The 16280-nt window shown below is 38.8% G+C and overlaps 1 protein-coding gene across 1 annotated transcript; it reads right to left on the bottom strand.

Moving 5' to 3' along the window:
* Positions 1-5415: 5415 nt before the first annotated feature.
* Positions 5416-9582, bottom strand: LOC129808883 (uncharacterized protein K02A2.6-like). Its single transcript, XM_055858787.1, has 2 exons — positions 7587-9582; positions 5416-7541 (listed from the first exon to the last, which is right to left on the bottom strand). The coding sequence occupies exons 1-2, from the start codon at positions 9580-9582 to the stop codon at positions 5416-5418; spliced, it is 4122 nt and encodes a 1373-aa protein (XP_055714762.1).
* Between the last annotated feature and the right edge of the window lie 6698 nt (positions 9583-16280).

Genomic DNA, 16280 nt, shown 5'->3' on the forward strand with positions numbered 1-16280 from the left:
AGTCTCACATCCTTTCTGCTAAAAATGTTGGAGAGGATTTGCGAATTTCATCTGAAGGAGGGTATTTTAAAGACAAACCCACTCTGTGAATATCAGCATGCATATAGATCTGGTAGATCTATAGAAAGTGCTCTCCACAATGTGGTTACTAAAATTGAAAAATCGCTGGCCTTTTGTGAACTAACTCTCAGAGCTTTTCTCGATATTGAGGGAGCTTTTGACAGAGTGGATCACAATGTTATAATGGCGGCGCTAAAACGGAAAGGAGTTGATGAGGTTACTAGTAACTGGCTATGTTCTCTCTTAACTGATCGTGAAATCAGTGTGACGATTGGAGGAAGAGAGATTATAGCCGCTGTGCATCGAGGATGTCCGCAAAGAGGTATACTCTCACCACTCTTCTGGAGTCTTGCCGTCGAGGAGTTGTTGGTGGAGTTGAACGAGAGGAAATTATATGCTGTTGGATATGCAGATGACATTGCTATAGTCATATCTGGAATGGACTATAGCACTGTATGCAATAGAATGCAGCAAGCGTACAGGATTGTGGAAGAGTGGTGTAACAGATCAGGGCTGGGAGTTAACCCAGAAAAGACTAATCTAGTTCTGTTCACCAATAAGAGGAAAGTTAAGATAGATAGGGTTCCTATTCTTTATGGTAAGGAAACTATCATTAGAGATAGGGTTAAATATCTTGGCGTCATTTTGGATAAGAAATTGAAATGGAATTTTCATTTGGAGGAGAAAGTGAAAACAGCCTTGCGAAGCCTGTGGCAATGCAGGAGAATGGTCGGCAAGACTTGGGGACTTTCTCCAAAGGTGTTGCACTTTATTTACACGCAGGTAGTGAGACCAGTCATTGGTTTTGCATCTGTAGTCTGGTGGCCTAGAGTAAAGTTGAAGTGTACGGTAGAGGCTCTGAATAGGTTTCAAAGACGTGCTTGTCTTGCAATCACGGGGGCCTTAAGATCGACGCCAACTGCTGCTCTGGAAGTGCTACTGAACTTGCTTCCTCTACACATTTTTATCGAACAGGAGGCTTTAAAGTGTGCAATTAGACTAAGGAATAGAGAATTATGGAATGATAGAGGAACTTTGATTGGGCATCGTAAGATTCTGAAAGACGTTGAGGAGATCTTCCCTTCAACTGCTATGTTTCGTACCCAAAGGAAATGTTTTCTGGGAATATAGAGAAAATCAGAATCTTAACTGAAAACGATGAGCTCTACAATTGCGTTGAAGAAATCTCTAGATGCAATGTTAAAGTGTTCACGGACGGTTCTGTACAAGGTCTCAAAGCAGGAGCTGGAGTGTTTTAGATGGAAGAGAACATTGAGATGTCTATCTCCTTGGGACAGTACTTTTCCATAGTTATGGCGGAGATTTTCGCTATCTTGATGGCAATGTGTTGTCTCTGCGATAGAGGAGTAACGAATAAGACAATTGGGATTATATCGGATAGCAAAAACGCATTGCAAAAGATTGCAGAGGGTCCTACGTCTTCGAATCTGGTTCAAGAAGCGAGATATTATCTTGCAAAACTCTTGGAAGATAATGAGATCCTCTTCATCTGGGTTCCTGGCCATTCAGATATTTTAGGCAACGAAATATCTGACAGATTGGCAAAACTAGGAGCTATGCGCAATTTTGTTGGCCCGGAGCCGGTTATTGGCATTGAACTGGAAATCATTAAAAGGAATATACAGGAATATGCACAAGAAATTCATAGGAAATACTGGAAATCTGTAAAGGGTTGTTTGTTCGCTAAGAGCCTTGTGAAGTCTGTCACACATGGATGTGACAGGCAACTGTTGGCTCTGACTCGCACACACCTCAGAGTTATTATTGGAATACTCACTGGACACTGGTTGAATGCACATCTGCATAGAATGGGTATGGTGGACGACCCAATTTGTCGGTGGTGTTCTTCCAGTAGGGAAAGTGTAAAACATATCTTGTGCGATTGTCCGACTCTGGCACTTTCGAGACAGAAGATATTAGGAAAGAGGGTGATTGATTTGGATGACTTAAGCATTGTTAATGTAAAGAACATCTTATCATTCACCAAGGAAAATGAATTGTAATAAAATGGATCAGACGGATGACGGAATTATGGAATATGGGGGACACAAAGGGCTCTTTTGAGCCTAGTTGTCCAACGCCAGTCGGAAAGCCCAACAATCTACAATCTACAATCTTCTAACCGCTATGATTGTGAGGTAGATACCACGCAGAACACCACTTGGCATTGGAGAGAGGTGCGCAAGCACCAAAAATATTGGGGGAAAGCTAAAGTTGTATTTATGTGAACGAGTATAATTACGTTTTCTTTTTCGAGCCATTTCCTCTCTCGTTCCTGCAAAATATCAATATTAGGTGATATTCTTAACAACCTCACCTACTATAATCCTAACAAAATTTCATGTCGTCCGATCGACCTCAAACTTGGTCAAAATGTGTCTCGCCACTTCCTGATCACGAATATATGGGGGGCTAAGTTAAGTTCCCGGCCGGCCGGCCGTCCGTCGGGCCGGCCGGCCGCTCTTTGGAGCTTAATAGCTCCTAAACTAAAAGAGATATCGACTTGCGGTTTTCGGCAAAGGTTAAATATCGGCTGAAAATTGCAACATGGTGCATTGACCACCCACCCCCCACCCCTCCAACCAACATTTTGAAGACCCCCTTTTATTGTCTGCTTAATGGTTCCGCCCCTATGGCATCGATCGAGTTCAAATTTTAGTATGTTATATCTGGGCCTTAGGACTTTCGATCAATACCAAACTTAAGGTCCCCCGACCCCCCTGACCCGAGCTATAAAGGTCAAAAAAAAAATCTCTTTAAATAGCCATAACTCCGGTTCTAATTGGCAGAATTTAAAAAGTGAAGGCTTTTTGGAAAGCTGTCGTGAAATGCCACTTCCCCTTCTAACATCACAAGTTGATAAAACCACCGCTAGACTTAAGTCGATCCACAACCCCTGACCCGAGCTATAAGGGGTCAAAATTCTAATATTGACCGGCCTCTATCTCCGGTTCTAATTAACATAGCGACCTAAATTTTGGTCTTTTGGTTTCGTCTCGATGAGCACTTTCAGATGGAAGTTCAAAGCCAGTGATAAACCTAGATCAGCTTATAGAGGTGTGATTCCTTCGTTGCAAAATCGGATTGTGGCAAACTCGAACGATACTTATACATTAAATTGTATGAGAAATGCATAAAAGTATCTGAAAATCTCTAAAGTCGATTATCTCGTAAACTATGAGAGATGGAGGCCTCAAACTTTACATCCATTTAGAGCCACTTTCAGGCTTGATATGTGCAAAATTCCACTGGAAAATTAAGAAAATTGGACGAGAAATGCATAAAAGTGTCTGAAAATCTTTAAAGTTGATTATCTCGGAAACTATGAGAGATAGAGGCCTCAAACTTTACATCCATTTAGAGCCACTTTCAGGTTTGATATGTGCAAAATTTCACTGGAAAATTAAGAAAAGCGGACGAGAAATGCATAAAAGTGTCTGAAAATCTTTAAAGTTGATTATCTCGGAAACTATGAGAGATAGAGGCCTAAAACTTTACATCCATTTAGAGCTACTTTCAGGCTTGATATGTGCATAATTTCACTGGAAAATTAAGAAAATTGAACAAGAAATGTATAAAAGTGTCTGAAAATCTTTAAAGTTGATTATCTCGGAAAATATGAGAGATAGAGGCCTCAAACTTTACATCCATTTAGAGCCACTTTCAGGCTTGATATGTGCAAAATTTCACTGGAAAATTAAGAAAATTGTATGAGAAATGCATAAAAGTGTCTGAAAATCTTTAAAGTTGATTATCTCGGAAACTATGAGAGATAGAACCCTCAAACTTTACATCCATTTAGAGCTACTTTCAGGCTTGATATGTGCAAAATTTCACTGGAAAATTAAGAAAATTGGACGAGAAATGTATAAAAGTGTCTGAAAATCTTTAAAGTTGATTATCTCGGAAACTATGAGAGATAGAACCCTCAAACTTTACATCCATTTAGAGCCACTTTCAGGCTTGATATGTGCAAAATTTCACTGGAAAATTAAGAAAAGCGGACGAGAAATGCATAAAAGTGTCTGAAAATCTTTAAAGTTGATTATCTCGGAAACTATGAGAGATAGAGGCCTAAAACTTTAGATCCATTTAGAGCTACTTTCAGGCTTGATATGTGCATAATTTCACTGGAAAATTAAGAAAATTGAACGAGAAATGTATAAAAGTGTCTGAAAATCTTTAAAGTTGATTATCTCGGAAAATATGAGAGATAGAGGCCTCAAACTTTACATCCATTTAGAGCCACTTTCAGGCTTGATATGTGCAAAATTTCACTGGAAAATTAAGAAAATTGTATGAGAAATGCATAAAAGTGTCTGAAAATCTTTAAAGTTGATTATCTCGGAAACTATGAGAGATAGAACCCTCAAACTTTACATCCATTTAGAGCTACTTTCAGGCTTGATATGTGCAAAATTTCACTGGAAAATTAAGAAAATTGGACGAGAAATGTATAAAAGTGTCTGAAAATCTTTAAAGTTGATTATCTCGGAAACTATGAGAGATAGAACCCTCAAACTTTACATCCATTTAGAGCCACTTTCAGGCTTGATATGTGCAAAATTTCACTGGAAAATTAAGAAAATTGGACGAGAAATGTATAAAAGTGTCTGAAAATCTTTAAAGTTGATTATCTCGGAAACTATAAGAGATAGAGGCCTCAAACTTTACATCCATTTAGAGCCACTTTCAGGCTTGATATGTGCAAAATTTCACTGGAAAATTAAGAAAAGCGGACGAGAAATGCATAAAAGTGTCTGAAAATCTTTAAAGTTGATTATCTCGGAAACTATGAGAGATAGAGGCCTAAAACTTTACATCCGTTTAGAGCCACTTTCAGGCTTGATATGTGCAAAATCTCACTGGAATATTAAGAAAATTGGACGAGAAATGCATAAAAGTGTCTGAAAATCTTTAAAGTCGATTATCTCGGAAACTATGAGAGATAGAGGCCTCAAACTTTACATCCATTTAGAGCCTCTTTCAGGCTTGATATGTGCAAAATTTCACTTGGAAATGAGGAAAATTGGACGAGAAATGTATAAAAGTGTCTGAAAATCTTTTGTCGTGTAGTGAATAATACCTGCGAGGGTAGAAGAAATTAGTATAGAAATAATCCCTCCTTGTTGCCGAAAACTCCAGGTATAAGTTTAACTTCACTTTATTTCACTTGACAATATATATTTGATGCGTATACATTGAGTTCTGGTGGCAGAGTTAAAATCGTTTGAATAAAAGAATAGTCAGTGGTACATAGCAATTGATCGACATCGATATTTTATTCTTGAGCGCCATCTAACACCTCCCCCGCGTGAAGAAAGCGTTGATGTCCTAGCAACGGTAGTTGATACGACGGGGTCTAGGACGAAGACGGCTTGAGACGGGAGTAGTCGCAGTTGATTCGTTTTGACGTCCCTGTCCAGTCCTTGACAAGGCTTCGGCTCCTGCCGGACTTTCAGAATCAGTTGAGGATCCTGATCTCGATGTTCTCGGAGTCACAGGTGAATTTTGCGTTGGAGTGGTATCATCAGTGGGCTGAATTGGAAGCAGGAAAAGTGGCGCAGAGTCAGAGAAATCAGCAGCATATCTTCGTCTCAATTGGTTGATATGTGAGCGTACAATTATTCCATTTGCCAGACGAATATTGTACGTAACGGTTCCTCTTCGCTCAATCACCTTCCCAGGTGTCCAAGTCCATTTTCCACCTTGGGCGAATTTTTTTGCATATACCTCCTGCCCCCGTGCAAAGATACGATTTTTCGTGCCATGGCGCTTGTTGTAGGAATCCTCCATTTTTCTATTCCTCTGGATAGGCTCAGGAGCTTTGAATTTGAGGAGATCGAAAATGGTGCGCACCCTCCTAGTGTACATGATCTCAGAAGGTGATTTCCCTTGCGGCACAATCTCACTTGGGGTGACTCTATAATTTGCAAGGAATCTCTGCAGAGCTACGTCGACATTCTGGGATTTTTGCTTTTCCAGAGATCTCTTGAGGGTGCCGACAAGTCTTTCACACGGTCCATTGCTTGCAGGTGAGAAAGGACAGGTGTGAATGTCCTCGATGCCATTCGATCTGCAGAATTGTTGCAATTCTTCAGACACAAATTGCGTTCCATTGTCTGAAACAATTATATCTGGCAGTCCATGGCGTGCAAATACTTCAGTAAGCCTCTGAATCGTCGTGGAAGTGGTCATGGACGATGTCCAGAAAACCTCTGGCCACTTCGAGTATGAATCGATGATCAGAAAGAAGTAGTCTCCTTTGTACTTTGCATAATCCAGGTGGATTCTCTGCCATGGAGCCGATGATAAGGGCCATGATGACAAATGTGCTTTTACAGGGGATCGGGCTGTGGTGGCGCAGTCGGTGCGATTGCGAACCTTGTGCTCTATGTCTCCATCCAAGCCAGGCCAGAAAACATAACTGCGGGCTAAGGCTTTCATTCGCGCCATTGAAGGATGTGATTCATGGAGTTGCACAAGTATCCGACTCCGGAATGTCTCAGGCACCACCAGTCGATCCCTGTAAAAAACACAATTTTGCATCAGCGAAAGAGCATCACGGACTTTATAAAAACTCTGTACTTCCCTTGAGGTTATGTTTTTGGGAGAAGCAGGCCAACCACCCTTGATATAGCCGGAAACCTCTTGGAGTGTTGGTGATGACTCTGTGGCTTGTTTGATCATCTCAAACTTCACCGGAAGTTGAGAGACTGCATCCTGTACAGTGTGATTGTCCAGAGCCTCTTCGAGGGAAATTTGGGCGATGATAATTTCGTCATCCTGCTGTCTATTTCCTGATATCAACCTCGAAAGGATGTCTGCATGACCGAAATTGTCTGTGGACAAGTACTGGATGTTGAAGTGATAGCCCAGGAGGATTAGGGCCCAGCGCTGTAGTCGATTGGCGGTGTGTGTAGGGATTCCTCTTTTGCTTCCGAAGATGGACACCAAAGGCTTATGATCCGTCATAAGGGTGAATTGACGCCCATAGAGGAATCTGTGAAACTTTTTCACAGCGAAAATTATTCCCAAAGCTTCCTTTTCAATCTGACTGTAGCGGGCTTCCGTTTCTGTGAGTCTTCTTGACGCATGATAAAATGCTTTCATGCTCCCATCGGAAAATTTGTGGTATGCAACACACCCGATGGCGTGGGAAGATGCATCTGAGGCCACGAAAATTGGCAAACTGGGATCATAATGGGTCAGGAGGAGTTCTGAACCCAAGATCTCCTTGAAACGGGTAAAAGCATCCTCACATTGTCTGGTCCACTTCAATGGTACTCCCTTTTTCAGCAATATGTCCAGGGGATTGCGTAGCTCGCTCATTGAACGAACAAATATTCCCCAGAATTGTAAGGCTCCCAAGAAACTTCGCAATTCATGGACATTTTTGGGTGATGGCATTTTCTGGATTGCCTCAATCTTGGCTGGGTCAGGGCGCAAACCTTCGGAATCTGCAATGACTCCCAGAAATTTAATACTTTTTACAAAAAACTTACACTTTTCAGCCTTGACACGGAAATTGAACTCATCCAGTCTCTGGAAAACTTTTTTCAGTGTCGAAAAGTGGTCTTCTGGGGTAGTACTTGCTATGCAGATGTCATCAAAATAGCAAATGACGTCCGGGATTCCCTGGAGCATACGCTCTACTACCTCTTGAAAAATGCCTGGGGCGCATCTGATGCCGGGAGCGAGGCGATTAAACTTGAATAATCCACGGGGAGTGTGAATTGTCAAGAGTTTGCTGGATTCCTCGTCCACTGGGATTTGTAGATAGGCGTCGGAGAGGTCCACATGACTGAAAACCTTCCTATTCGACAGACGACTGAAGAGACTATCCGGATCAGGGATCGGATAGTTGTTGGTCTCAATGGAATCGTTCAATCCTGTCGAATAATCCCCACAAATACGAATACTTCCATTCGCCTTCCTGGCGACAACAATGGGTGCGGCCCAAGGAGAATACTCGACTGGGGAGATAATTCCGGACGCCTGAAGACGTTGCAATTCCTCGTCAATGACAGGAAGCATGTGAAAAGCTACTGGGCGCTTTGGGCGGAAAATCGGAACAGCGTCTTGTTTGAGGTTAATTGTAGCAATTGCTTTGGTGCAAAGACCCATCTCACGTCCAAAAACGGCGGGAAAATCCCGTTGAAGATCAGCAACGGCCGTTTGTGCGTCAATTTCGTTTTGAACTGAGTTACAATATGCACTTGGGCGCTCATCCCAGAGGCCCAAACCTTCAATCCATTCTATTCCAAATAAATTGTCCCTGGCAGCATCAGATACAAAACATCTACTGCGAATTTCCTTATTGAAAAATTTCACAGTGCATTCGAACTCTCCATTTATCGGAATTTGTGTTGATTGAGCATCCCTGATATTCAATGATGCACGAGAGAGAGCGGGCTTACCAATACATTCCCAAGTATTGTGCGTAATGAGAGAGACATCCGCTGCACAATCGAGCTGAAACTCGATCTCGTGTCCATTGATAAGTGGTGTCAAAAATTTTCTCCCACGTGTGTGCGAAGAAAACACAGCGTTAGTGCGTGCTTGTGGCTTTTTCTTGTGGAAAAACTTCTTCTTTCCTTTGGCATCCTTCTTAGTGGAGTCAGATTCACGCTGTGGGGGTGCACAGTACCCCGTTTTGTGCCCCACAACCCCAGATTCACCACATTTTGTCTGGGTGTAAGTGCATTCTTTGACAAAGTGCATTCCACCGCACAAAAAACACGGACGGTTAGGTTTATCCTTCTTCTGTGTAGTTGGTGGGCTCTTCCGGATTGTGTTCACGGTGATAGGAGCTACATCCAGGCGAGAATCTTTCTTGACATTGGCCAGTCTCTGAGCCTCATCGATCATAAACTCGAGAGTGATTTTACTGGGTGGCTCAGTCTCCAATCGTGTAAGAAGTTGTTCCCTGACGAAAACGTGCTTCTCACTCTGCATGGAAATGCAGAAAATCAGTGCCTTGAAGTGACTGGGTGTGCATTCAGCCAAACGGAAGTCTTCACAAAGACTGTTTACAATCCCCCCGTGAGTAGCCCAGTCGTCAGAATCTTTCATCACCAATTGGAGACATTTTCGACGTGTGCTAAAGAGGGATTCACCCTTGCCGAAAATTTTGGTGAGTTTTTGTACATTCTGTTCAAAACTGAGTTCAGAGGGGTTTTGTGGAAGAAGCAAGTTTGCATAACGGGAATACGAAGCAGCATCAAGTCTTCGTAAAAGAAGTCTAACACGTGCGGGATCATCAAGGTTTTTTCCATCTTCCAGGAAAGTGGATTTAAAACGTCCATACCACACATTAAACGTCATGTTATTCTCGGGTGAGAATGTGAAAGGAGTGATAGATCTCGCAAGAGCATCCACGGAGACTTCTGAAGGCGCAGCAGGAACGACATTGGCTTTTCTTTCGTTGACCTTGAGCTCAACCAGTTTTTCAATTGCTGCTACTAGATCCGTTAGCATTGAACTTTGATTCGTAGCCATCTCGATCGCCAGTTGTCGTGTAGTGAATAATACCTGCGAGGGTAGAAGAAATTAGTATAGAAATAATCCCATCCTCGTCGCCAGTTGTCGTGTAGTGAATAATACCTGCGAGGGTAGAAGAAATTAGTATAGAAATAATCCCTCCTTGTTGCCGAAAACTCCAGGTATAAGTTTAACTTCACTTTATTTCACTTGACAATATATATTTGATGCGTACACATTGAGTTCTGGTGGCAGAGTAAAAATCGTTTGAATAAAAGAATAGTCAGTGGTACATAGCAATTGATCGACATCGATATTTCATTCTTGAGCGCCATCTAACATCTTTAAAGTTGATTATCTCGGAAACTATGAGAGATAGAGGCCTCAAACTTTACATCCATTTAGAGCCACTTTCAGGCTTGATATGTGCAAAATTTCACTGGAAAATTAAGAAAATTGTATGAGAAATGCATAAAAGTGTCTGAAAATCTTTAAAGTTGATTATCTCGGAAACTATGAGAGATAGAACCCTCAAACTTTACATCCATTTAGAGCCACTTTCAGGCTTGATATGTGCAAAATTTCACTGGAAAATTAAGAAAATTGGACGAGAAATGTATAAAAGTGTCTGAAAATCTTTAAAGTTGATTATCTCGGTGTGGAGAATTACCTGTGGTAAACAATAATTTCTCTGTGATAGGATTCTGTGATATCTAATACCCTCTTCTTCCTGCCCAGTTTACCTGGAAATATATATTCCTTTATTAAATATCTTCAACAGTGATCCGGAACGTAGGCGGCTGGATTTTCCAGAAGACGTTTCCTCGATGACCGCCAAATGCCCTTCTCCAAATCCACTGAGGCAGTGAAACACACTTTTCACCTTCACCAATTATTTTATTTACAAATATTCTCCTCTTAGATTGAACTGAACACGTTTAACTCTACGTCACGTAAATTTTTCTGTAGTTTGAACTAATATTTAATTTATAATTCACAAATAAATTTATACACTTTTCTCCTCACGTCTCTTTGCAAAAATCAAGTCTTACGTAATTCTCTGACTCGTTCCCCCTCATTCCCCTACTTTCTTTCCAGCTGATCTTATTCACCACTTCTTCCTCCTTCTCTCTCCCTCCATGCATATTCAAAATCCAACCGTCTTTTGTCTCTTATTTTTAAGAGGTCTTATAGAATGGAAATTCTATACACTCGGAAACTATGAGAGATAGATGCCTCAAACTTTACATCCATTTAGAGCCACTTTCAGGCTTGATATGTGCAAAATTTCACTGAAAAATTAAGAAATTTGGACGAGAAATGTATAAAAGTGTCTGAAAATCTTTAAAGTTGATTATCTCGGAAACTATGAGAGATAGAGGCCTCAAACTTTACATCCATTTAGAGCCACTTTCAGGCTTGATATGTGCAAAATTTCACTGGAAAATTAAGAAAATTGGACGAGAAATGCATAAAAGTGTCTGAAAATCTTTAAAGTTGATTATCTCGGAAACTATGAGAGATAGAGGCCTCAAACTTTACATCCATTTAGAGCCACTTTCAGGCTTGATATGTGCAAAATTTCACTGGAAAATTAAGAAAATCGGACGAGAAATGCATAAAAGTGTCTGAAAATCTTTAAGGTTGATTATCTCGGAAACTATGAGAGATAGAACTCTCAAACTTTACATCCATTTAGAGCCACTTTCAGGCTTGATATGTGCAAAATTTCACTGGAAAATTAATAAAATTGGACGAGAAATGCATAAAAGTGTCTGAAAATCTTTAAAGTTGATTATCTCGGAAACTATGAGAGATAGAACTCTCAAACTTTACATCCATTTAGAGCCACTTTCAGGCTTGATATGTGCAAAATTTCACTGGAAAATTAAGAAAAGCAGACGAGAAATGCATAAAAGTGTCTGAAAATCTTTAAAGTTGATTATCTCGGAAACTATGAGAGATAGAGGCCTCAAACTTTACATCCATTTAGAGCCTCTTTCAGGCTTGATATGTGCAAAATTTCACTGGAAAATTAAAAAAATTGGACGAGAATGTATAAAAATGTCTGAAAATCTTTAAAGTTGATTATCTCGGAAACTATGAGAGATAGAACCCTCAAACTTTACATTTATTTAGAGCCTCTTTCAGGCTTGATATGTGCAAAATTTCATTGGAAAATTAAGAAAATCGGACGAGAAATGCATAAAAGTGTCTGAAAATCTTTAAGGTTGATTATCTCGGAAACTATGAGAGATAGAGGCCTCAAACTTTACATCCATTTAGAGCCTCTTTCAGGCTTGATATGTGCAAAATTTCACTGGAAAATTTAAAAAATTGGACGAGAAATGTATAAAAGTGTCTGAAAATCTTTAAAGTTGACTATCTCGGAAACTATGAGAGATAGAGGCCTCAACCTTTACATCCATTTAGAGCCACTTTCAGGCTTGATATGTGCAAAATTTCACTGGAAAATTAAGAAAATTGGACGAGAAATGCATAAAAGTGTCTGAAAATCTTTAAAGTTGATTATCTCGGAAACTATGAGAGATAGAGGCCTCAAACTTTACATCCATTTAGAGCCACTTTCAGGCTTGATATGTGCAAAATTTCACTGGAAAATTAAGAAAATTGGACGAGAAATGCATAAAAGTGTCTGAAAATCTTTAAAGTTGATTATCTCGGAAACTATGAGAGATAGAGGCCCAAAACTTTACATCCATTTAGAGCAGGCTTGATATGTGCAAAATTTCACTGGAAAACTAAGAAAATCGGACGAGAAATGCATAGAGCCACTTTTAGGCTTGATATGTGCAAAATTTCACTGGAAAACTAAGAAAATCGGACGAGAAATGCATAAAAGTGTCTGAAAATCTTTAAAGTTGATTATCTCGGAAACTATGAGAGATAGAGGCCTCAAACTTTACATCCATTTAGAGCCACTTTCAGGCTTGATATGTGCAAAATTTCACTGGAAAATTAAGAAAATCGGACGAGAAATGCATAAAAGTGTCTGAAAATCTTTAAGGTTGATTATCTCGGAAACTATGAGAGATAGAGGCCTCAAACTTTACATCCATTTAGAGCCACTTTCAGGCTTGATATGTGCAAAATTTCACTGGAAAATTAAGAAAATTGAACGAGAAATGCATAAAAGTGTCTGAAAATCTTTAAAGTTGATTATCTCGGAAACTATGAGAGATAGAACCCTCAAACTTTACATCCATTTAGAGCCACTTTCAGGCTTGATATGTGCAAAATTTCACTGGAAAATTAAGAAAAGCGGACGAGAAATGCATAAAAGTGTCTGAAAATCTTTAAAGTTGATTATCTCGGAAACTATGAGAGATAGAGGCCTAAAACTTTACATCCATTTAGAGCCACTTTTAGGCTTGATATGTGCAAAATTTCACTGGAAAACTAAGAAAATCGGACGAGAAATGCATAAAAGTGTCTGAAAATCTTTAAAGTTGATTATCTCGGAAACTATGAGAGATAGAGGCCTCAAACTTTACATCCATTTAGAGCCACTTTCAGGCTTTATATGTGCAAAATTTCACTGGAAAATTAAGAAAATCGGACGAGAAATGTATAAAAGTGTCTGAAAATCTTTAAAGTTGATTATCTCGGAAACTATGAGAGATAGAGGCCTCAAACTTTACATCCATTTAGAGCCACTTTCAGGCTTGATATGTGCAAAATTTCACTGGAAAATTAAAAAAATTGGACGAGAAATGTATAAAAGTGTCTGAAAATCTTTAAAGTTGATTATCTCGGAAACTATGAGAGATAGAGGCCTCAAACTTTACATCCATTTAGAGCTACTTTCAGGCTTGATATGTGCAAAATTTCACTGGAAAATTAAGAAAAGCGGACGAGAAATGCATAAAAGTGTCTGAAAATCTTTAAAGTTGATTATCTCGGAAACTATGAGAGATAGAACCCTCAAACTTTACATTTATTTAGAGCCTCTTTCAGGCTTGATATGTGCAAAATTTCATTGGAAAATTAAGAAAATCGGACGAGAAATGCATAAAAGTGTCTGAAAATCTTTAAGGTTGATTATCTCGGAAACTATGAGAGATAGAGGCCTCAAACTTTACATCCATTTAGAGCCTCTTTCAGGCTTGATATGTGCAAAATTTCACTGGAAAATTTAAAAAATTGGACGAGAAATGTATAAAAGTGTCTGAAAATCTTTAAAGTTGACTATCTCGGAAACTATGAGAGATAGAGGCCTCAAACTTTACATCCATTTAGAGCCACTTTCAGGCTTGATATGTGCAAAATTTCACTGGAAAATTAAGAAAATTGGACGAGAAATGCATAAAAGTGTCTGAAAATCTTTAAAGTTGATTATCTCGGAAACTATGAGAGATAGAGGCCTCAAACTTTACATCCATTTAGAGCCACTTTCAGGCTTGATATGTGCAAAATTTCACTGGAAAATTAAGAAAATTGGACGAGAAATGCATAAAAGTGTCTGAAAATCTTTAAAGTTGATTATCTCGGAAACTATGAGAGATAGAGGCCCAAAACTTTACATCCATTTAGAGCCACTTTTAGGCTTGATATGTGCAAAATTTCACTGGAAAACTAAGAAAATCGGACGAGAAATGCATAAAAGTGTCTGAAAATCTTTAAAGTTGATTATCTCGGAAACTATGAGAGATAGAGGCCTCAAACTTTACATCCATTTAGAGCCACTTTCAGGCTTGATATGTGCAAAATTTCACTGGAAAATTAAGAAAATCGGACGAGAAATGCATAAAAGTGTCTGAAAATCTTTAAGGTTGATTATCTCGGAAACTATGAGAGATAGAGGCCTCAAACTTTACATCCATTTAGAGCCACTTTCAGGCTTGATATGTGCAAAATTTCACTGGAAAATTAAGAAAATTGAACGAGAAATGCATAAAAATGTCTGAAAATCTTTAAAGTTGATTATCTCGGAAACTATGAGAGATAGAACCCTCAAACTTTACATCCATTTAGAGCCACTTTCAGGCTTGATATGTGCAAAATTTCACTGGAAAATTAAGAAAAGCGGACGAGAAATGCATAAAAGTGTCTGAAAATCTTTAAAGTTGATTATCTCGGAAACTATGAGAGATAGAGGCCTAAAACTTTACATCCATTTAGAGCCACTTTTAGGCTTGATATGTGCAAAATTTCACTGGAAAACTAAGAAAATCGGACGAGAAATGCATAAAAGTGTCTGAAAATCTTTAAAGTTGATTATCTCGGAAACTATGAGAGATAGAGGCCTCAAACTTTACATCCATTTAGAGCCACTTTCAGGCTTTATATGTGCAAAATTTCACTGGAAAATTAAGAAAATCGGACGAGAAATGTATAAAAGTGTCTGAAAATCTTTAAAGTTGATTATCTCGGAAACTATGAGAGATAGAGGCCTCAAACTTTACATCCATTTAGAGCCACTTTCAGGCTTGATATGTGCAAAATTTCACTGGAAAATTAAAAAAATTGGACGAGAAATGTATAAAAGTGTCTGAAAATCTTTAAAGTTGATTATCTCGGAAACTATGAGAGATAGAGGCCTCAAACTTTACATCCATTTAGAGCTACTTTCAGGCTTGATATGTGCAAAATTTCACTGGAAAATTAAGAAAAGCGGACGAGAAATGCATAAAAGTGTCTGAAAATCTTTAAAGTTGATTATCTCGGAAACTATGAGAGATAGAACCCTCAAACTTTACATTTATTTAGAGCCACTTTCAGGCTTGATATGTGCAAAATTTCATTGGAAAATTAAGAAAATCGGACGAGAAATGCATAAAAGTGTCTGAAAATCTTTAAAGTTGATTATCTTGGAAACTATGAGAGATAGAACCCTCAAACTTTACATCCATTTAGAGCCACTCTTAGGCTTGATATGTGCAAAATTTCACTGGAAAATTAAGAAAAGCGGACGAGAAATGCATAAAAGTGTCTGAAAATCTTTAAAGTTGATTATCTCGGAAACTATGAGAGATAGAACCCTCAAACTTTACATTTATTTAGAGCCACTTTCAGGCTTGATATGTGCAAAATTTCATTGGAAAATTAAGAAAATCGGACGAGAAATGCATAAAAGTGTCTGAAAATCTTTAAGGTTGATTATCTCGGAAACTATGAGAGATAGAGGCCTCAAACTTTACATCCATTTAGAGCCTCTTTCAGGCTTGATATGTGCAAAATTTCACTGGAAAATTTAAAAAATTGGACGAGAAATGTATAAAAGTGTCTGAAAATCTTTAAAGTTGACTATCTCGGAAACTATGAGAGATAGAGGCCTCAAACTTTACATCCATTTAGAGCCACTTTCAGGCTTGATATGTGCAAAATTTCACTGGAAAATTAAGAAAATTGGACGAGAAATGCATAAAAGTGTCTGAAAATCTTTAAAGTTGATTATCTCGGAAACTATGAGAGATAGAGGCCTCAAACTTTACATCCATTTAGAGCCACTTTCAGGCTTGATATGTGCAAAATTTCACTGGAAAATTAAGAAAATTGGACGAGAAATGCATAAAAGTGTCTGAAAATCTTTAAAGTTGATTATCTCGGAAACTATGGGAGATAGAACCCTCAAACTTTACATCCATTTAGAGCCACTTTCAGGCTTGATATGTGCAAAATTTCACTGGAAAATTAAGAAAAGCGGACGAGAAATGCATAAAAGTGTCTGAAAATCTTTAAAGTTGATTATCTCG

This window comes from Phlebotomus papatasi, unplaced genomic scaffold (genome assembly GCF_024763615.1).
Source record: "Phlebotomus papatasi isolate M1 unplaced genomic scaffold, Ppap_2.1 HiC_scaffold_160, whole genome shotgun sequence".
NCBI classification, from domain to species: Eukaryota; Metazoa; Arthropoda; class Insecta; order Diptera; family Psychodidae; genus Phlebotomus; species Phlebotomus papatasi.